The sequence below is a fragment of the Entelurus aequoreus genome, linkage group LG05 (assembly GCF_033978785.1).
Source record: "Entelurus aequoreus isolate RoL-2023_Sb linkage group LG05, RoL_Eaeq_v1.1, whole genome shotgun sequence".
In the NCBI taxonomy this organism is placed as follows: Eukaryota; Metazoa; Chordata; class Actinopteri; order Syngnathiformes; family Syngnathidae; genus Entelurus; species Entelurus aequoreus.
The window spans coordinates 43,087,558-43,110,975 of NC_084735.1; the positions used below are offsets into that span (position 1 = coordinate 43,087,558).

Here is a 23,418-nt window from a genome sequence, read left to right on the forward strand (position 1 = left end):
TGTTCGTTTTCTAAATTTGTAAAGTGTTTTTGTCTTTTGTTTTTGTGTCTCAGTAATTGTAATTTGTTTCATGAAAAGTTAGTACTTATCCTATTTAGTTGAATTAGTTATTCCTGCAATACTTGAATCTTTGAACATCATATTTAAATGATTCCTTTTAAACATCAACTACACTGTCTTGTCTCATATATAACATTATTTTCATTTGGTCGGTTTTTGTGTGAATGCAAGATTGAATACACTAAACGATGCACGCCACACGTACTATGTTTCCATTTATGGATTAGTAGCGAGTAGTTGATACTCCGAAAATGCCAAAGAATCAAAAGCACGAGAGCCGGATCGTTCGCGAACGACCCATCACTACAAGACCAAAACGAACAAGCGCGTTGCATTGTGGTCGCCGGCGCTGGACAGGTGCTAGCATAAGCTCGCAAGCTAACCTGATCTCGTCCCACGCCATCTGATCAAAAGGTAAGATAACGTCAATGTACAAAAACTAATCGGCTTAACTAACTGGACCATTTGGGAGCAACTATTTTGTAGAATAAAAGAGACGTATCGAGCATTACCGGAAGCTTAGCTAACACTAAATCATTATAGGCTAGCTAAAACTAGTTGTGTGGCGCACTAAAGTCAAACAACCCCAACATAGTGCTTCTTACGCTCAGACTAAAACATGAATTTCACAGTAAACTCATATGGTATTTAATATATGTCCTTATCAACTAGCTAATAAGGTTTCGTTTCGACAGCATGCTTTCAGTATGAACTGGATGTAAAGCGAAGGCGCGCGCAGTTCAAAACTAGGACGCCATTGTTCAACATGCCCATCCATCCATTTTATACCGCTTGTCCCTTTTGGGGTCGCGGGGGGTGCTGGAGCCTATCTCAGCTGCATTCGGGCTGCATTCGGGCTGAAGGGCCAACACAGATGGACAGACAACATTCACACTCACAACCTACTAATAAAAGTCTCAATCAATCAATCAAACATTCACACACGCCATCGTAATGTAATCATTGCTATCACTAGGGATGTAGTCTGTGTAGAGTAAAGGTAGGGTCATTGTGTTAGGTTGGGTATTGTAGTTTTTGTCTCAATATTGATATGATTAAATTACACTCGTTTTAGGGTAAAGGTGTTGTACTTGAGTTTTATTGTCTTTTTGTGACAGTCATCTGTTAGGTATGTGTCAAACTGAAACAAATATTTTACATGGAACCACTGTTATCCGACATGTCTTGTAGGATGATCCCAGTGATGTGTCATTTTCCTGTGATAAGTCTTAAGAAAGTTATGGGCTTTTATAACATGTGAAAATGCACTGCTGGTAATTTATGACGTCAATGCAATGTCAATGAGGCTCAAGATTTTAGCTGTGATAGGTCATAATTTATTCACCCCATTTATAAATAAGGCATTCGACACAGTCAGCCACCCCACGTTACTTACAAAATTAACAACTTTTAAACTGTCAACAGATACTCTGGCCTGGATTATGTCATATCTATCTGGTCGGACCCAATGTGTCCGTATTGATTACACAACATCCAGTTTCACTGCTACTGATATTGGCCTGCCACAAGGCTCTAACATCGGCCCTCTTCTTTTCTCCATATATATAAACGACCTGCCATCTGTATGTGAGGATGTAAATATCCAGATGTATGCAGATTAGAGATGTCCGATATTCTGATATTGTCCAACTATTAATTACTGATTCCGATATCAACCGATACCGATGTATACAGTCGTGGAATTAACACATTATTATGCCTAATTTTGTTGTGATGCCCCGCTGGATGCATTAAACAATGTAACAAGGTTTTCCATAATAAATCAACTCAAGTTATGGAAAAAAATGCCAACATGGCACTGCCATATTTATTATTGAAGTCACAAAGTGCATTATTTTTTCTAACTTGCCTCAAAACAGCAGCTTGGAATTTGGGACATGCTCTCCCTGAGAGAGCATGAGGAGGTGGGGGGGGGGGGGGGGGTAGCGAGGGGTGTATATTGTAGCGTCCCGGAAGAGTTAGTGCTGCAAGGGGTTCTGGTTATTTGTTCTGTTGTGTTTATGTTGTGTTACGGTGTGGATGTTCTCCCAAAATGTATTTGTCATTCTTGTTTGGTGTGGGTTCACAGTGTGGCACATATTTGCAACAGTGTTAAAGTTGTTTATACGGCCACCCTCAGTGTGACCTGTATGGCTGTTGATCAAGTATGCATTGCATTCACTTGTGTGTGTGAAAAGCCGTAGATATTATGTGACTGGGCCGGCACGCAAAGGCAGTGCCTTTAAGGTTTATTGGCGCTCTGTACTTCTGCCTACGTCCGTGTACACAGCGGAGTTTTAAAAAGTCATAAATTTTACTTTTTGAAACCGATACCGATAATTTTGAAACCGATACTGATAATTTCCGATATTCCATTTTAAAGCATTTATCGGCCAATAATATCGGCAGTCCGATATTATCGGACATCTCTAATGCAGATGACATGGTTATTTATACTTGGGGAAAGGACGCTGAGGCGGTTACCAAAAAACGTACAGCAGCCATGGAGAATGTGGCAAGATGGCTACATGACTCTAGTCTTGCATTAAACATTAAGAAAACAGCCACAATGTATTTTGTAAACAAATATAAAATGTCATCCTTTCCAAATATAACTGTTAATAAGGAACTATTACAAAATGTTAGTGAATATTGTTACCTGTGTGTCATTTTAGACCCAACACTTGGCTTTAAAAAACATATCAAACAGATGTGCCAGAGACTTAAGTGCAACATAAACATTTTCAAATGTATCAGGAATTTGTTACACTGGAGGCAGCTCAAACTTATTTTAATGCAATGATTATGTCTCGTTTTTGTTATTGTATAACATGTTGGTCCCAGGCAAGCAAAATTACACTGAGGCCATTGGAAACCTTGCACAAACAATCGCTTAAAATCCTTAACCGAAAACCACAACACCACCATCACTGTTTAGTTTTCCAAAAATATAGATTGTTACATTTTGCTAACATTCAAAGATTGGCATCAATACGAATGGGTATCGAATCCTAAATAACAGTGCACCAGCGCCACTTAAGCACTTTGTCCAGTTTACGTCTGCTGTGACAACTAAAAACACACAGGCCTCCACCCGGGGACAGTGTTGCGTACCCAGATGTAAAACCTCGTTTGCACCATCAGCCTTTTCATACAAAGCGATACAGGAATGGAACAAACTCACAACAAACTTGAAAAGTCTAACAGATTATTCTTCGTTCACAATGGAATTTAAAAAGTGGCTTTGGAGCAATCAAAGTTGCTCACACGGTCATTGAGGTGGGCACTATGTTTGACATGTCAACTTAATTTGTATTATATTTATGAATGAGAACATTTTGTTGTAAGCTCTGAGGTGTCTGTCTTGGTTGTTTTTTACTAATGATGACAGATGTGAACAAGAGCATGTATTGTCTGTGTGATAATGTAAATTAGGTGTGGTTGTAATGTACAGTATAAGTATGTGTCAATAAAAGGGCATTTTATAACTTTTCTTAATTTGATTACATGCTATAGTATTATTTTATCGTTACAATTTTATTGCATGTTTTTTGTATCTTTTTACTTTAGGTAGCCAGGGACTGCAGATGGAAATGAGCTATTTAGCTCTAATCTGGTGCAGAACATATCTGTCTTTGAATTAATCTTTCTGTGCATTGTCCCTTCAAATAAGGACTAAACTAAAACTAAACAAAAAAAAGTTGGTATTACAAATCTTGCTAAACAAAAAAACAGTAAATAGAAGTTTCACAGATACGGTGTATTTTTAATTGATTAAATTCATGAAATTAGCGATAGAAGTAACAGAAAATTTGAATAAACATGGCTTCTTGGACGTGATTTGTAAGTCACAAAACAAACGGCCAGGCAGTCTGCGGGTCCAAAAAAATCAGTGTGCGAATCGATACATTTTAAAGATATTTGTCAGACTCACAGATAAATGTATAACTTTTATTATCATAGGGATTCCAATGAAAATTTTACGCAACATTGATTTTTTGTATTTTTTGTTGCATGTAAACTTGCCCCATTTTATCAGAGCTTTGTGGTGCGAGTACTTGTCAAATCTGAAAATGTTGATATTCTGGATTTGTGTTCTACGTCAGTGGTCCCCAACCACCGGGCCGCGGCCCGGTACCGGTTCGTGGACCGATTGGTGCCGGGCCGCACAAGAAATAAAAAAATAAAAAAAATATTTTTAATTTTAATTTTTTTTTAATTAAATCAACATAAAAAACACAATATATACATTATATATCAATATAGATCAATACAGTCTGCAGGGATTCAGTCCGTAAGCACACATGATTGTATTTCTTTATGAAAAAAATAAAAATAAAATAGAAAATACAAGTTTGGGACCTCACCATGGTTTCTACGTTTGACACACAGTTAATATGTCTAATCAATGATAACTCAACTCTAAAGTAATGCATATGATTTCCGCATTCACGAAACCGCATAATTGGCCAATGAAAGGGAATCTACTGTTGAACGTGTATATATATCGGAAACGTGTATACAGTATATATATATAACCTATATATATATATATATATATATATATATATATATATATATATATATATATATATATATATATACACGTACATATCACGGAAATTGACATACACTACCGTTCAACAATTTTGTGGAATAACCTTATTTTCTAAGAACAAGAATAGACTGTCGAGTTTCAGATGAAAGTTCTCTTTTTCTGGCCATTTTGAGCGTTTAATTGACCCCACAAATGTGATGCTCCAGAAACTCAATCTGCTCAAAGGAAGGTCAGTTTTGTAGCTTCTGTAACGAGCTCAACTGTTTTCAGATGTGTGAACATGATTGCACAAGGGTTTTCTAATCATCAATTAGCCTACTGAGCCAATGAGCAAACACATTGTACCATTAGAACACTGGAGTGATAGTTTCTGGAAATGGGCCTCTATACACCTATGTAGATGTTGCACCAAAAACCAGACATTTGCAGCTAGAATAGTCATTTACCACATTAGCAATGCATGGTGTCTTTTTTTTAAGTTAAGACTAGTTTAAAGTTATCTTCATTGAAAAGTACAGTGCTTTTCCTTAAAAAACAAGGACATTTCAATGTGACCCCAAACTTTTGAACGGTAGTGTACATGTGAGTGAAATGCTGTCATTGTGAGGAAAAGGAACATTTGTTGGGTAAAATAATGTGTCCGGGACCGCTCATTCATCCCCGACACACTCAACCTCCGTCCTGAACTAAACAATGTGGAGACAGCCACTAGAAAAAGTGATTAATATATGAAGCTAAAGCTAGCAAGAACAATCTATATACCCACAACTAGGGATGATGTTTGATAAGGAATTATCGAGTTCGAGCCTATTATCGAATCTAAGGCTGAAACGACGCGTCGACGTAGTCGACGTCATCGGTTATGTAAATACGTCGACGCCGTTTTTGTGCGTCGACGCGTCGCATAATTACGTCACACTACCGTCATGGCGGAGCGCAAAGCAGACTGTGCGAACGAGGGGAAAAACGCACGCCAAAAGTCGTCAAAAGTGTGGGAGTATTTCAATACACAGCCTAATAATGTTGTTGTATGCACAGTGTCGAGCGTAAATGGCCTATCATAGCAGCACAACGGCTATAAACGAACATTTGAAAAGAAAACCATCAACCATCAACTTGTCAATCGTCCGCGTTAGCATACGTTGTCATCATTACACAAAAACATGAATGTGTCATTTGTATCTGCTAGGGGTGTAACGTTATGTGTTTTGTATTGAACCGTTTCGGTACGGGGCTTTCGGTTCGGTACGGGGGTGTACCGAACGAGTTTCTAAGCTAAAGCTAACTTTAGCTGCTAAAGTCTTAACAAGTTGCTTTGCTCCTTCTGCGGCTGCCTCTGTCTCAGCACGCAGCATTGTCCCACCCATACAACCATCTGATTGGTACACACGCAGCATTGTCCCACCCATACAACCATCTGATTGGTACACACGCAGCATTGTCCCACCCACACAACCATCTGATTGGTACACACGCAGCATTGTCCCACCCACACAACCATCTGATTGGTACACACGAAGCATTATCAGCCAATCAGCAGTGCGTATTCAGAGCGCATGTAGTCAGCGCTTCAGCGTGGAGCAGATAGGTGTTTAGCAGGTGAGCATCAGGCAGCGGACTCTCCCCAAATGATAATAAACACCACCCAGTCAACTACTAGTAACATCACTATGAGCCCGTTGACCTTCTAGAAACTTAAACTGCAGCTCAGCTCACTCGCAGTCCTGGCTTGAGGTGAAGGCTAATTACCTCTCAGTTCCAGCCACATCGACCCCTTCTGAGCGCCTATTTTCAGCTGCTGGGAATATTGTAAACAAGAAAAGAAGCAAAGCAAGTAGACATGCTAACCTTTCTTCATTACAACTGTTAGTCACTCACTGGAATGAGTAGAATTGGTTATTGTGTACTGTGTTGGACTGGATGTTTATTTTGCACATTTTAAAAGCAATACTTAATGTTTACAGTGCTCCAGAATATTTAGATTGGCACTTTTTTGTATTGATGTTTATCTTTATTTTTGCACATTTTAGCAAATAAGCAATACTTTCACTTTTGTTGAAATGTTTACACTGTTACAGAATATTTCGTTTTGCACTTTTTTGTATTGGATGTTTATCTTTATTTTTGCAAATTTTAAAGCAAAATAAGCAATACTTTTACTTTTGAAATGCTTAAGATTTGCACTGGATGTTTACTTTAATATTTGCACATTAAAAAGCAAATAAGCTACTTTTAATTTTGTTAAATGTTCAATCAATCAATCAATCAATGTTTATTTATATAGCCCTAAATCACAAGTGTCTCAAAGGGCTGTACAAGCCACAACGACATCCTCGGTACAGAGCCCACATACGGTCAAGGAAAACTCACCCCAGTGGGACGTCAATGTGAATGACTATGAGAAACCTTGGAGAGGACCGCATATGTGGGTAACCAAATGTTAAAAGTTTTAAATGTTTACATTGTTACAGAATATTTTGTCATGTTGTTGTCAATGTTGACTGAGTGGCCATACTTTTTTTTTTGTAAATAAAAGCCATGCCTTTTGAAAAAACTGGCCTACTTTTATGTTTTCATCTTCATTTTAAATAAAATAAAATAAAAAATAATCGGTAAAAGGAAAAATAATCTATAGATGAATCGAAAAAATAATCTATAGATTAACCGATTAATCGAAAAAATAATCTATAGATTAATCGATAGAAAAATAATCGTTAGCTGCAGCCTTAATCGAATCCTCTTATCGAACCGATTCCTTATCGATTCTCTTATCGAGTCCAGATACGTTGTTGTATATGGAAAAAAAACACACAATATTTGGTTTAACAAAAGCTCACTTTTATTATATAATAAAAAAATAAAATCTAATAAATAAATAAATATTGACTGTTACCCACCTAAAAAAATAAAATAAATAAATATTGACTGTTGTTACCCAAAGTATATTAAGTGGGATTTTTCAGAGAAACAAATATATACAGTAACACAAAAACAACCTGTCTCTGTGATCACTATAGGTGTATAAATAATAATATAGTGTTAAATAAAATCAGTCCCTTGGGCACAAAACTGAAAATAATACAGCTCTCCAAAAAGTGCACTTCTGCTGCTATTTGACATAACTGTTTGTTATGATGCTTTGACATTTTTGCACTTTATTTCTTTATTGAAAGAAAATTCTATGAAGAGAAAAGTTCTTTGCAAATGTAGTTACAATGCTAAAAAATGAAAAGTTAAAGCTAAAAAAAGAAATACACTTTATTGAGTTAACATTATTTCTTTATAGGGGGAAAAATGTTATGAGCGAGAGAATATAACAACTACACTACCCATCATGCAACGGGAGTTACGAGCATGCGCGGTAGCCCCGAAAAGTGTTGCATGTTGCCACGCTGTGAAAGTAAACGTCAAGAACTCAGCCAACACGCCTCGTCTGCATTATTTATAATTAGACAGACAACACATCTACAGTGTGATTTTGTTTTGTTTACAAGGAAAGAAAAACAAAAGTTAAAAAAGGGATATATGTTGTATATATATGTATGTGCTGCGGTTGTTTTAAGAACGTTGCGACAGCTGCCGTAAAGGAGGTGCGTTGCTAGCCTGGTTGCTATGTTTCCGGTTGGTCGTAAAAGTGTTCGTCATGTGTTTTACCCTGCTAAAATCTCTCAGTAAAGTTATTCGATGGATGATAGCTTTTGTTTTGAACTTTATTACACCTTGGAGCGCTTTTTCCTGCTTTTGCTATCTGCGCCTAATGACTGAGCTACGTGACGTCAATTCTTGTGATGTCCCACGGAGCATTTCTGGTCGGGACGGGATTCGAATAAAGAATCAACTCTTTTCCTTTACTATAGTGGTCTCGATAACGGGTACCGGTTCTCAAAAAGGGATTCGAGTCCGAGGACTCGGTTCTTTTCTTATCAAACAACCGGGAAAACCGGTTTCGAGTATCATCCCTACCCACAACAGATCTTATATGCTTGTGTTGTTGTGAACAACATCATCGTCGCAACTTGAGAGGCTCTCTTATTTATTTATGTATGTTTTTTTACAGCCTCACGTCGCCTCTTTACTTGTCAGGCTGAGAACAGCAGTTCACCACCCCCCTTCACAATGAAAGCGCATTGCTCCACTAGGACTGAGCCGATAATATGATATCAATATAAATATATTGTGATTGGAACATAATCGATATCCATATAAAATGCGTTCGATAAAATATTCAATGTATATTTATATTTTTTGATCGGAATAAACCAGAAATTATGAAGCAAGATTTGTTTCATGAAGTCACTTGCGCTTTGGGAATACAGGAAACAGGAAATGTCACTGAGCAGTGGGAGGGACACGCCAACAGCCAATCAGTTAACAGTATTCACTGAGGGTAGGGACACGCTAACAGCCAATCACGTAACAGTATCAACTACACCTTTCCTGATGTTCGGCTCCCACACCGCAGTCAAGAAGTGCAGGGAAAATGTTCCCCCCAGGACCGATGTTTCCGTCTGGGGTAACACCCTTCACTTTACCTGACAATGGGTCTGCTAAGCATCGCTTTTGGTTCGGAATGACGAGGCCGCCGACTTGTGACAATTTTGTCGTTTTATTCTTATTTCTGTTGGACACATTCACCAGTCCCCACTACTGCTGCATGCTACCGCTTGCTTTCCTAACTCGTCCACTCACTCACCCGACGCACTGCCATTCTTAAAGGAGCACACACACACACACACGCTACTCTCATAACACTAGTGTGGTTGTGCCGTCTTTGTCTTGCTGTGGGTTCTCTGCAAGGAGTGACAAAATAAACTGATCTCTTGATCTTGATGAAGCAACTCAATCACAGAAACTTGTCCTTAGTTTATTTGATTTTAATGCAGACAGTGCAGCAACATCCTGACACTTCAAATATGTAGGTTTAATGAGTAGCTTCTCAACCTAGTCTGTGTAGTGTTCAATAGCTTATACACTACTGCTATCTAGTGTCTCAAATCTGCAACTATCTTCAAATCTACTTTAATTATTTTATTACCGTAACCGCGATCATCCTACCTGGCTACCAAACACTCTCTCCACTGATAAACAGCACCTTTGGTAAGTTGGAAATTATTTTACTGTTTGGGGACGGCGTGGCGAAGTTGGTAGAGTGGCCGTGCCAGCAATCGGAGGGTTGCTGGTTACTGGGGTTCAATCCCCACCTTCTACCATTCTAGTCACGTCCGTTGTGTCCTTGGGCAAGACACTTCACCCTTGCTCCTGATGGGTGCTGGTTAGCGCCTTGCATGGCAGCTCCCGCCATCAGTGTGTGAATGTGTGTGTGAATGGGTGAATGTGGAAATACTGTCAAAGCGCTTTGAGTACCTTGAAGGTAGAAAAGCGCTATACAAGTATAACCCATTTATCATTTATTTATTGGCAGGCTTAAATAAGTCATAGAAATTATCAATAATTATTGATAAACCAAGGTTTCTCATAGTCATTCACATTGACGTCCCACTGGGGTGAGTTTTCCTTGCCCGTATGTGGGCTCTGTACCGAGGATGTCGTTGTGGCTTGTACAGCCCTTTGAGACACTTGTGATTTAGGGCTATATAAATAAACATTGATTGATTGATTGATTGAATATAAATAATGCATATCGTGATATAGTTTTCGGCCATATCGCCCAACCCTTAACTCCACATCAGGTCAGAATGCGGTAGCAAAATAAAGATTTCAAAAAGTACCTTACACAAGCATAATGTAATTAAAGTACTTTTTGATACATTTACACTATTATTATGATTTGACTAAAAATAATTGTGAACATTGTCCAAAGATGTATTGCACCAATAAATGTGGGTTTCTTTGCATTCATTATTATATATTTTATAAAATGTTATTAGACTCAACAAAACACATTATGGTGGTAAAATAAGTGAAAGACAAAAATCTGAATTAAAAACAAAACGGAAAAACTGAATTTTTATTTTTACTATTTTGCTATTATTTCAATGTATTATTACTGTATTTTACTTTTTGTGGTTTATTCGTTACTAATTGTTTTCCAGTTTTTTTAACTGTATTAAAAGTTTAGTTTGGTGGTGAAATAAATACTCATGTTTTCAAATAAATGAATAATCGTGTTATGTTGATTACAATATCCATAAAAAATTATCGTGATTATTATTTTTGCCATAATAGTCCAGCCCTAAACAGATACTTGCATCTGTTTGCTTATTTATGCATTTGTCGTCTTTCTCTTTCAGTCTTGTGTTGATCTGTCTCTAAAGATGTCTTCAACATCTCAAAAGCACAAGGACTTTGTGGCTGAGCCAATGGGCGAAAAACCTGTGTTGGCTCTTGCAGGCATCGGAGAAGTCCTAGGAAAACGATTAGAGGAGAGAGGTTTTGATAAGGTAATATCTTACATCAAATACATTTGGAATAAATGTACACTACCAGTGTTAAAACATCATTTATAACCTTAAGATTGTTCAAAGATTTGAGTGGTACTGTAATTTTAACCACAATGTTTGCATACTTTGCTGTTAATGTTATTGTTGTTAACCTAGCTACATTAACGTCCTGAGTCCTGACGTATTTGGACAGTGACAGTTTTTGCATGATTTTGCCTCTACAGTGTACACATTGTGACCACAATGGATTTGAAATAAATAAATGAGCTTCAATTTAAGAGGCTTGACAAAAATATGGCATTTATTATTTAGGAATTACAGCTGCAGCCACATTATTTCAGTAACATCCATTATAATTTTCAGTGATTCAACTGACATAGTTGTATATATATTTATCTTGTTAATACTAAAAATGTATTGATGTTCATGGGCTTTACTTAGTGCAAGTGTTAAAATAGTGCTTATATTTTCAGTGTGTGTTTAGGCACACACAATGCTATATTGTACCTGTAGCTATAATTCTTTAATGGTAAATGTCTGAGATATTTTTGCTACAACATTCCATGAATGTTGATTTATTGATTGATTTATTTCTAATCCATTGTGGATGTGTATACTGTAAAGGCAAAATCATTAAAAAAAATTGTCACTGTACAATTACTTGTGGACCTTAGAGTAGCTGAGTTTACACACCATAACCATGGTTAGCGCCTTGCATGGCAGCTCCCGCCATCAGTGTGTGAATGTGTGTGTGAATGGGTGAATGTGGAAATACTGTCAAAGCGCTTTGAGTACCTTGAAGGTAGAAAAGTGCTATACAAGTATAACCCATTTATTTAAATATTTATAACATTGAGGGCAAAATATTTTCAGTATTAAAAATGTGGTAAAATTTGACTTGGAATTGGACTTACTTCCTATTGATATAAATGAGGTGTTCTAAAACTTTCAACTATGTAGTGTGTATTTAAACTAACAGATGGAGAAGTTTTGCATTGGAGCGATTAATGACAGTGTATGTCAGTCAGAATGTTTACGCTCCCCAACAACTGAATTATTGCATGAATTGGTTTAAAATAGGGATGTAACTGTTGCAAAATATCAAAAACGCTTGGTAAAAATGTCAGTATGTAAAATGAAGTGGCAGGAATGTTTAGGATGAACACACTTGAACAAAACATAATGCTATAATATTCTAATCATATTTTTTTCTACAAACAAGTATTTTTTGTGCACGAACGTCTACTGTTTCAAGCAAATATTTAAAGGTGCCATATGTAATAATTTAATGTCAAGTCATCATTAAATGATAGGGGTGTAACGGTACGTGTATTTGTATTGAACCGTTTAGGTACGGGGGGTTCGGTTCGGTTCGGAGGTGTACCGAACAAGTTTTCCCACGAACATATTAAGCTAAGCTAAAGTCTTAACAAGCTGCTCCGCTTCCTTCTGCCTGTCTCTGTCAGTACACAGCACCCAGCATTGTCCCACCCACACAACCACCTGATTGGTTACATACAGAGCGGTAACAGCCAATCAGCAGTGCGTATTCAGAGCGGCAACAGCCAATCAGCAGTGCGTATTCAGAGCGCATGTAGTCAGTGCTTAGCGTTTAGCAGGTAAGCATCAGGCTGCGGACTCTCCCCAAATTATAATAAACACCTCCCAATCAACTACTAGTAACATCACTATGAGCCCATTGACGTTCTAGAAACATAAACACCAGCTCAGCTCCGCTCGCAGTCTTGGCTTGAGGTGAAGGCTAATTCGCTTTTAGCGTAACATTAGCTCATTTTTTGTGTGTGTGCGTGCGTGTGCGTGTGCGTGCGTTACGGACAGCAGAGCCCTGTCTGTCTGTTATTTCACTTTACCTTTTTCTGTGTTGATTGAGCTGTGTTGAAGCAGCAAAAAAGGACATTATGTTAAATGAAGAGTTTCTGTCTCTGATAGTTGATATAATAATGTAACTGCATCATTATGCCTACACGAACTCCACGATGTTCAGGGATGAATAGTCTCTCCTATTGCTATTGTACTATTTTTTCAGCTATAGTTACATTAATCATTAGTAATGGAGCAGCTTAGTTTTGAATGGCAGGGTCCCTGCTATCACATGTTAATAAAAATATAACATTTACATAATAAAAATCAACTACAGGCTTTTCAAATGCTGTAATAAATCAAGCATGATGAGTTGACTTGAAACTGTTTAATGTTGCACTTTTTATATGTAGAAGAAAAGTTTTGTCATTTTATTTAATCTGAGCAACAATTTGAGGCAGTCTAATGTGGATTAACGTGGGCAGAATTATTATAGTGTTCCCAATGTTAAAAGGATAAAGCCATTGTTTACAAATTTGGTAAATAAATAACCAAAACATTTATATTTTGTTGTTTTCTTACTGTACCAAAAATGAACCAAACCGTGACCTCTAAACCGAGATATGTACCGAACCGAAATGTTTGTGTACCGTTACACCCCTATTAAAGGCCTACTGAAACCCACTACTACCGACCACGCAGTCTGATAGTTTATATATCAATGATGAAATCTTAACATTGCAACACATGCCAATACGGCCGGGTTAACTTATAAAGTGCAATTTTAAATTTCCCGGGAAATATCCGGCTGAAAACGTCTCGGTATGATGATGTTTGCGCGTGACATCACGGATTGTAGCAGACATTTTGGAACAGCACGGTGGCCAGCTTAAGTCGTCTGTTTTCATCGCAAAATTCCACAGTATTCTGGACATCTGTGTTGGTGAATCTTTTGCAATTTGTTTAATGAACAATGAAGACAGCAAAGAAGAAAGCTGTAGGTGGGATCGGTGTATTAGCGGCTGGCTACAGCAACACAACGCCGTCCGCCGCCGCGCCGCCGCGCCGCTGTCCTCACCGGTGTCTGTGTTGACTTCCTCCGTCTCCGGGCCGCCGACTGCACTGATGATCGTGGTGAAGTCCTCCGTCGTGCCGTCGATCGCTGGAACGCAGGTGAGCACGGGTGGTGATGAGCAGATGAGGGCTGGCGTAGGTGGAGAGCTAATGTTTTTAGCATAGCTCTGTCAAGGTCCCGTAGCTAAGTTAGCTTCAATGGCGTCGTTAGCAACAGCATTGCTAGGCTTCGCCAGGCGGGACAGCATTAACCGTGTGGTTACAGGTCCAGGCTTTAGTTCAGTGTCTCCTGATAGTAGAAGTAATAGTAGTATTGTTGATCTTCGGTCTATCCTTCCAGTCAGGGGCATGTTTCTTCTGTTTCTATCCGCAGTTAAGCCCGATGCTATCACGTTAGCTCCGAAGCTAAAGTGTTTCGCCGATGTATTGTCGTGGAGATAAAAGTCACTGTGAATGTCCATTTCGCGTTCTCGACTCTCATTTTCAAGAGGATATAGTATCCGAGGTGGTTTAAAATACAAATCCGTGATCCACAATAGAAAAAGGAGAAAGTGTGGAATCCAATGAGCCCTTGTACCTAAGTTACGGCCAGAGCAAAAAAAGATACATCCTGGCGTCCTACACTGCACTCTAATCCTTCACTCTCACTGTCCTCATCCACAAATATTTAATCCTCGCTCAAATTAATGGGGTAATCATCGCTTTCTCGGTCCGAATCCCTCTCACTGCTGGTGGGAATGATTGTAAACAATTTGTAGATGTGAGGCGCTCCACAACCTGTGACGTTACGCTACTTCCGGTACAGGCAAGGCTTTTTTATCAGCGACCAAAAGTTGCGAACTTTATCGTCGATATTCTCTACTAAATCCTTTCAGTAAAAATATGGCAATATCGCGAAATGATCAAGTATGACACATAGAATGGACCTGCTATCCTCGTTTAAATAAGAAAATTTAATTTCAGTTACGCATCGCCACCTTCGTCGAACTACTGCCACTGGTAAAGTTACTAAACATGTCAGACCTTAGTAAATCTAAAAGGCGTCGTTATGATTCTCAACTTATTCATGACAAAGCCAGGAACAAAACAAGAATTTGTATCTGGGATGCCTTTGAAAGATGGAGATGATTGAAGGCGTAAGATTTTTTCATTTGACGCCAAACTTGCTAATTTCCTCCTTGATAGGTAAGTAAGGCATTTACGTTTTCTTATTACTTGTAATAAATGGAAATGGACATTTTGCATGTAAAATATATTGTCCAATACGGTCTATGATCTTGTCCAACAAAGCTAGTATGTTCATGCAACGAATGCTTAGTGTGATGCTCAGCTTCGAGTGTAATGTATACATCGAGATATAGGCTATCAGGGGAAATATATGGCCGTTAGCCTGTATGTCGATGTGTCATCCAACTGACAGGGCAAAATATATTTTCGACAAATAAAACCTATGTGGATATGGGTAGTGTCAGTGCCTATTTCGTTCTCAATATGCTGATACACTGAGGAAATGTGTTCCAACATTAGCACGGCTAATTGCGGTTTCTGGTACTGTGTGCATCAGGCACATATGGGATGGTATTTGCTTGGCACAATATAATGCATTACATGTAATTATTTTCTACTTTCTATTGACATGGTAGTAGACTATATGACTTATGCGTAACGTGGGTTGGCTCATAGAATTGCACTCTGCACTGAAAGATGGGGATGTGCGTACATGGAAGAGAAGGCAGTGCGTCAGGTTGGATGCAATAGGGAGTTATGCTGAAAGAAATGTGGCGCCAATTTTACTGTTGGCCTTGGCTTGCCATCAAAGTAGGCCTATATAATATATTCTATATTATTATATATTATTATTTCGATGGTAGTCCGTGCGGTCAAACTAGACATTTTAGCAGGGAAATACCAACAATCTGTCCCGACTCCTGACAAAAATATTGCTGCGTAACTTTACAAATACATTTGGCTCATCGACATTAGTAAAATGTGGCATAATTACTTGGTAAACCATCTTGCAAGAAGCATAAATGAGAGAAACCTACAGCGTAGGACTCGTCGATTGCCATTTGAAGTTCCTTGGAGTAGGATTCAGATTCGGCTTTGTATCTGGCAACCTCATTCATGGAGAGTAGGAGGGGACTACAGAATTTTGACTGTGACTGCAGTACCATATCTGGCCACATTACCACATATGGCCCTTTTTAAAATAATGTCTTATAGTTGATGTCTTTAAAAAACCCCCAAAAAAAACAATAATGTACAGTTTTGTGTCTTTCAACTTTTACATTAAGGGAAGTAAAGCCTCTACAGTGGTCATTTTTAATATCAGCCTGGAAATTGTTGTTTCTCAGAAAAGTAAACTTAACACATTTACTTTTAATAATGTAAATACCTCACAAACAGTTTTGTGTGTGACGGTTTATGAGGTGGCGACTTGTCCAGGCCTGCCTTCCGCCCGAGTGCAGCTGGAATAGGTTCCAGCCAACCGTGACATTGTGAGAGACAAGCGGTACAAAAATAGATGGATGGATTGAGGATGTATCAAGTTGCTTTTTAGTTAACTCGTATTTCCCACGTTGAACATATTTTTTTGGTCATTTCCTGCCATGCGGTGCAACGAGACCGGCTGGCTTTGTGTAGCCTTGGAAACGCTTGAAACGAGAGTGGTGGGCTTCACTTTGCAGAACACAGACTTTCTTATCTCCTCCGCCAAAGAGGTTGTTTTCGCCAGGGTTTTTGTTTGTTTGTTTGTTAGCAAAATAACTCAACCAGTTACGGACAAATTTAATGTCCAAAAAAACTATTCCTTTTATCTAAGACGAGTACAAACACACTTCACTTCCTGCTTACGGCGTTCCATGCGTCCACCTTGCCTGTCCCGAGCTGCACGGAGGATTTTTTCAGCTGACGCTCAAATGGCAGGAAAAAACTACACTCAACAAGAATTTGTTTGATAACGTCACATGTCATAGTATTATTTGGAAGACTGTGAAACCGAAATACTGCAATATTTATAACACCATTACATCCGTAGTGTAAAACGATTTTGCAGGCATGTTGTTACAATAGGCTATACATTCGAATAAAGATAACCTTGGTAGCTAAACTTTGCCAAATCTGTCATTAGCCGACAACAAACGTAACTTATGCATCTGCGTGTGTTTTACGTGTGGCTTAGCTTACATGCTTAGATATGTTGGTTGCAGAACGGTCGGAAGTTAGCGGCCTAAAGAGGGCTTCAGATTTTTTCTAAAGTATCCCATAATGCATTGCCAGAAGCCATATTGAAGGGCTACATGTAATATTTACGAATTATTCAGTGGAAAATAACATTGCATCGGCTTTGACACGATGGAGAAATACTGTGAGTCATTAGATAAGAAGTCCCTTTGTCGTTATAAGGAGCAAACCGCTGTAATTGGATGCAAGGATCCGTACAAGATCGACAAGTCTGAGTGGAGCATAGACCAAGACATCTTCACTGATATCTCATACCTGGAGCAAACTATTTAATTTTTCAACCAAGCCCTTTTTACACCTTGAAGGACTTTCAAAATGATAAGAGTCTAGAAAGCAATGACCTTTTGTGGATGTGTTTATCTATATAAACCCAGTGGACATTGTGTCGTCAAGCCAGGCTAGAGTAATGCACTCAAAATGATTCGACCCAAGTTTGACACTCTAGATCAGTGGTTCTCAAATGAGGGTACGCGTACCCCTGGGGGTACTTGAAGGTATGCCAAGGGGTACGTGAGATTTTTTTTAAATGTCTGTCAAAAAGAACTGTGAAAAGAAATGCAACAATGCAATATTCAGTGTTGACAGCTAGATTTTTTGTGGACATGTTCCATAAATATTGATGTTAAAGATTTCTTTTTTTGTAAAGAAATGTTTAGAATTAAGTTCATGTATCCAGATGGATCTCTATTACAATCCCCAAAGAGGGCACTTTAAGTTGATGATTACTTCTATGTGTAGAAATCTTTATTTATAATTGAATCACTTGTTTATTTTTCAACAAGTTTTTAGTTATTTTTATATATTTTTTTCCAAATAGTTCAAGAAAGACCACAACAAATGAGCAATATTTTGCACTGTTATACAATTTAATAAATCAGAAACTGATGACATAGTGCTGTATTTTACTTCTTTATCTCTTTTTTTCTTTTTTTTTCAACCAAAAATGCTTTGCTCTGATTAGGGGGTACTTGAATTAAAAAAATGTTCACAGGGGGTACATCACTGAAAAAAGGTTGAGAACCACTGCTCTAGATAATCACGAATAACCAATCTAAGGTCATCTCAGCACACTGTGACTGTAAGGCAGGGAGAGTGATCTTCCGATGTCGCTTCAGTTTTTTTATGTGGACGCTACAGTCCGGATGAGAGAAGTGAGTACTATTTTCTATCAATACAACTACTATCAAAGTTATTCGACCAAGCACATCATACATCGTGGCAGCTTTTCTTGACATTTTCCATCTAAGACCATTAACACCCCTTTAAATGATTCATCAGCTTTGAGGTGAGTAAGCTCAACCCTTATAATCCGGGAACTACGGTAAACAAAACACAGGCGGAAAAATAACAGTAAAAAAAAATAAAAAGACCCACGTCCTGGGGACGCGTGGACTTCCGGAATTTCGTGTCCATTCTGATTTCCATCCATCCATCCATTTACTACCGCTTGTCCTTTACAGGGTAGCGGGGGGGTGCTGGAGCCTATCTCAGCTGCACACGGGCGGAAGTGCGTAAAAAGCAAAAATTTGAGGCCTGTAATCATCCAACCCTACCGCTAAGCTAGCTTGACACAACAGAAGAAACTAGTGCTTAGTGAAGTTTAAGAAGTGTAGATGGAACCACATTACAGCTGAAAGTACGCAAATATTAACAGGAAATTAACAAGTAGCTTAATAGGAGTCTAGAAAGGATAAAATAACTGTTGGTGTGTCAGCATTGTCAGGGCCAGAAGTACACATGTAAAAGGATTGATCCATAAATTGGTGGTGTTGATACCAAGAGTAGTATCAATACTAGAGTGATTACATCAATATTTGTTTTTATTTTGTATATATTTTCTGTTGTTAATGTTTACAAACTTACAGACTAATTCCCTGCACACAGCAGGACTTCGAGGTCAAAAATCAAATGATTTGCTGTAAATGAGTAGCAGGTTGTTAGTTGTTTTTGCTTTTGTGTACTATTGACTTTGTTTTGATCAAACAACTGTGTGTCATAAAATATAATCAGAAAACTAAGTTTAAATATTGTGAACTTTGTGATTTGATGCATTGACATTGTTTATCACGGGTATCCAACATTGTAACATTTATAAATCAGAAAAGAGGAAAATCCTCAAAGTGTTCCTTGTGGTTAAGGCCTTAAATGTTGGATTTTGTTCTTTGTCCATCAGGCTTACGTGGTCCTTGGACAGTTTCTGGTCCTCAAGAGAGACGAGGAGCTTTTCCGGGATTGGTTGAAGGACACTTGTGGGGCCAATAGTAAACAACAAGGTGACTGCTTCGGCTGCCTTAAGGAATGGTGCGACGCCTTCCTGTAAACCGTGTCCTTTTTTTCCCCCACACACAGTATGTTTTTGTAGCGCAAACTGTTTTTTCATAGATTTTAAATCCACTGAGGTTAATTGAAGATGATTTTAATTATACTGAAGTTATTGCAGCGTTTACACTGTCGTTCAGTTGAGAGCTTAAAATGGAGACAAATGTCCTCGTTGTTTGCAATGAAAGACCAATAAAATTGCAGCGTTTTCACTGATCTTCAGTTAAGAGCCTAAAATGGAGCCAAATGTCCTTTATTTTTGCAATGAAATGCCAATAAAATTGAAAAGCGAGTTTTTGCTGTGACACATTTACATGTTGGTCTGTTGACTTGAAGCAAACCATCACATGATTATCAGCTCATCAGTACGTTTTAGGATGCTGATGCAGCCTTTATTGACATTCGAACATTTGTGCTAACTAGTCAAACTGTCTACCATGGATTATATTTACACTAATTTCTTGTCTTGGGACAACACTGCTCAATATTATTTTTTAAGTGTCAGTTGGAATCTTGAATGTCAATACTGATTGTGCTTAATATGGCCTTTAACTGACTCATACACACAATTAGAAAATTTGGTGAAACTCTCATTTTAAAATGGGTTAACTATCACTGTCTCGCGACTAAGACTATTTGAACTACCGGTATTATAGAAATGCAGTTTTAAATATATTCATCCTCCAATTTGAACTCGCGCATCTGTACCATAACTGTGAAAGACCTTTTTGAAAGTGTATTTTTGTACAAATAAAGCTATTCACTCAAAAATTATCACGCAAATAAAAAGTATATTGCTGCTGACCTCACTGCAACTTTTAACGTACGTATATGCTCACTGGTCACTACATTAAGGACACCTACGCATGTCAGATCTTATGCATTCTTGCCTTGTCAATTGCAGCTTTTGCCTTAATTGTAAAACACTTACACTACAAAAGTTTGGGGTCACCCAAACAATATTGTGGAATAGCATTCATTTCTAAGAACAAGAATAGACTGTCGAGTTTCAGATGAAAGTTCTCTTTTTCTGGCCATTTTGAGCGTTTAATTGACCCCACAAATGTGATGCTCCAGAAACTCAATCTGCTCAAAGGAAGGTCAGTTTTGTAGCTTCTGTAACGAGCTAAACTGTTTTCAGATGTGTGAACATGATTGCACAAGGGTTTTCTAATTATCAATTAGCCTTCTGAGCCAATGAGCAAACACATTGTACCATTAGGGCCTCTATACACCTATGTAGATATTGCACCAAAAACCAGACATTTGCAGCTAGAATAGTCATTTACCACATTAGCAATGTATAGAGTGTATTTAAAGTTAAGACTAGTTTAAAGTTATCTTCATTGAAAAGTACAGTGCTTTTCCTTAAAAAATAAGGACATTTCAATGTGACCCCAAACTTTTGAACGGTAGTGTACGAATGACAAAAGTTGGTGTAACTGACAGATTTTTTTTTAAAGTTGGTAATTAAGCATGGTTTTTATGGTTGATTGCTTTTTCAAAATATATTTTCTTATGTTTCCTCCACAATTTTTCTGCAAAATTGTCTTTAAATACCCATGTTAGCTTTACAAAAAAATGTGAACAATTATATTATAATCGTGTTGGCATCTAAGATTGCTAGCAAGTTTTCCAGCTAGCAATTTACTAGCTAGCGATTAGTGCGCTGGTTGACAGTTAGCTATTATTGCACTAGTTATCGGCTAGCGATTAGTGCGCTGGTATCCAAAAAAGCGATTAGCATGGTACTTGTCAGTTACGATCAGTGTTGGGACTAACGCGTTACAAAGTAACGCGTTACTGTAACGCCGTTAGTTTCGGCGGTAACTAGTAATCTAACGCGTTATTTTTTATATTCAGTAACTCAGTTACCGTTACTAGATGATGCGTTACTGCGCTATTTTACGTTACTTTTTATGTAGTATACGCTAGAAACAGAACATCTGAGTGTGTTTTATTGCAGCGCTGCGGTGGAAAAGAAGAGGCGTGCTTTTTGTGGGTGAGGGCGGGGGGGGGGACTCCCATACCGTAGTTGAAGAGCACAGGGGAGACGTTCCTCCAGGGCCTATGTACTTCGGGGCTAACCTTCACTTTACCCGGCAGTGGGTCTTTACAGCTGAGGGTGAATGACGTGGCCGGCGGTTTGTTGCAACTTTGTGACTTTTTTGGTGTTATGCAGCTAGAGCTAGAGCACCTGCACGCGCTCACTGTCGCCGTTCCCTCACCTCTCTCGCCCACTCACTCACTGACATCACTCACCTCACATGCTGTCATATTTTAAAGGGCCACACACACACATACATACGCTACTCTCCTAACAACTAACAAGACATCATGGTGAAGCCAGAAGTCGATCATCGAGTGTCTTAACATTCTCACTACTTTTCTTTTGTCGAGCACAAAGAAAATAACATTTTAGTTGAATGTGACTTGTGTCAAGGATCAAAGATCCTATCTACTTAAAGTTAAAGTTAAAGTGCCATTATGTTGCAGCTATTTCAAATAGTTTTGTCAATTTGTTCTGGCCTGAAATAAATTGGCCCTTTGAAACATATCTTTGTCTTTGTGTGTTGTATGTAGACCACATTGCTTAGCAGAGTTCAGTGATGCAAATGCATGTCAAGTTGATCAACACATTGTATTATTCTCCAGTGCAATAACAGTACTGAAATGAAGGCTAAAAGGCCATTAAAGGCCTACTGAAATGAATTTTTTTTATTTAAACGGGGATAGCAGATCTATTCTATGTGTCATACTTGATCATTTCGCGATATTGCCATATTTTTGCTGAAAGGATTTAGTATAGAACAACGACGATAAAGATTGCAACTTTTGGTATCTGATAAAAAAAAGGCTTGCACCTACCGGAAGTAGCGTGACGTAGTCAGTTGAACATATACGCAAAGTTCCCTATTGTTTACAATGATGGCCGCATGAAGTGAGAGAGATTCGGACCGAGAAAGCGACAATTTCCCCATTAATTTGAGCGAGGATGAAAGATTTGTGGATGAGTAAAGTGCAAGTGAAGGACTAGTGGGGAGTTGAAGCTATTCAGATAGGGAAGATGCTGTGAGAGCCGGGGGTGACCTGATATTCAGCTGGGAATGACTACAACAGTAAATAAACACAAGACATATATATACTCTATTAGCCACAACACAACCAGGCTTATATTTAATATGCCACAAATTAATCCTGCATAAAAACACCTGCGTGTTTGTTATGCTAGCTCCTAGCTCCTCTGCTAGCTCCTAGCTCCATAGAACACGCCAATACAATTCAAACACCTGATCAACACACACACAATCACTCAGCCCAAAAGACCGTTTACCTAACCCAAGGTTCATAAAGCTTATATATTTTTAAAAAGTTACGTACGTGACGCGCACATACGGTCAAGTTATCGAATGTTTAGCAGCCAAGGCTGCATACTCACGGTACCTGATATTCAGCTGGGAATGACTACAACAGTAAATAAACACAAGACATATATATACTCTATTAGCCACAACACAACCAGGCTTATATTTAATATGCCACAAATTAATCCTGCATAAAAACACCTGCGTGTTTGTTATGCTAGCTCCTAGCTCCTCTGCTAGCTCCTAGCTCCATAGAACACGCCAATACAATTCAAACACCTGATCAACACACACACAATCACTCAGCCCAAAAGACCGTTTACCTAACCCAAGGTTCATAAAGCTTATATATTTTTAAAAAGTTACGTACGTGACGCGCACATACGGTCAAGTTATCGAATGTTTAGCAGCCAAGGCTGCATACTCACGGTACCTGATATTCAGCTGGGAATGACTACAACAGTAAATAAACACAAGACATATATATACTCTATTAGCCACAACACAACCAGGCTTATATTTAATATGCCACAAATTAATCCTGCATAATAACACCTGCGTGTTTGTTATGCTAGCT

The 23,418-nt window shown here is 38.3% G+C and overlaps 1 protein-coding gene across 1 annotated transcript; it reads left to right on the plus strand.

Annotated features, from left to right (window-relative positions):
• Positions 1-337: 337 nt before the first annotated feature.
• Positions 338-19,785, plus strand: banf1 (BAF nuclear assembly factor 1). Its single transcript, XM_062048147.1, has 3 exons — positions 338-474; positions 10,870-11,019; positions 19,331-19,785. The coding sequence occupies exons 2-3, from the start codon at positions 10,894-10,896 to the stop codon at positions 19,475-19,477; spliced, it is 273 nt and encodes a 90-aa protein (XP_061904131.1). The 5' UTR covers positions 338-474; positions 10,870-10,893; the 3' UTR covers positions 19,478-19,785.
• The last annotated feature ends 3,633 nt before the right edge of the window (positions 19,786-23,418 follow it).

Coding starts and splice junctions, on each gene's coding strand:
- banf1 (XM_062048147.1), top strand. CDS start 10,894: ATGTCTTCAACATCTCAAAAGCACAAGGACTTTGTGGCTGAGCCAATG. Junction 11,020..19,330: donor AGGAGAGAGGTTTTGATAAG/GTAATATCTTAC, acceptor TTTGTCCATCAG/GCTTACGTGGTCCTTGGACA.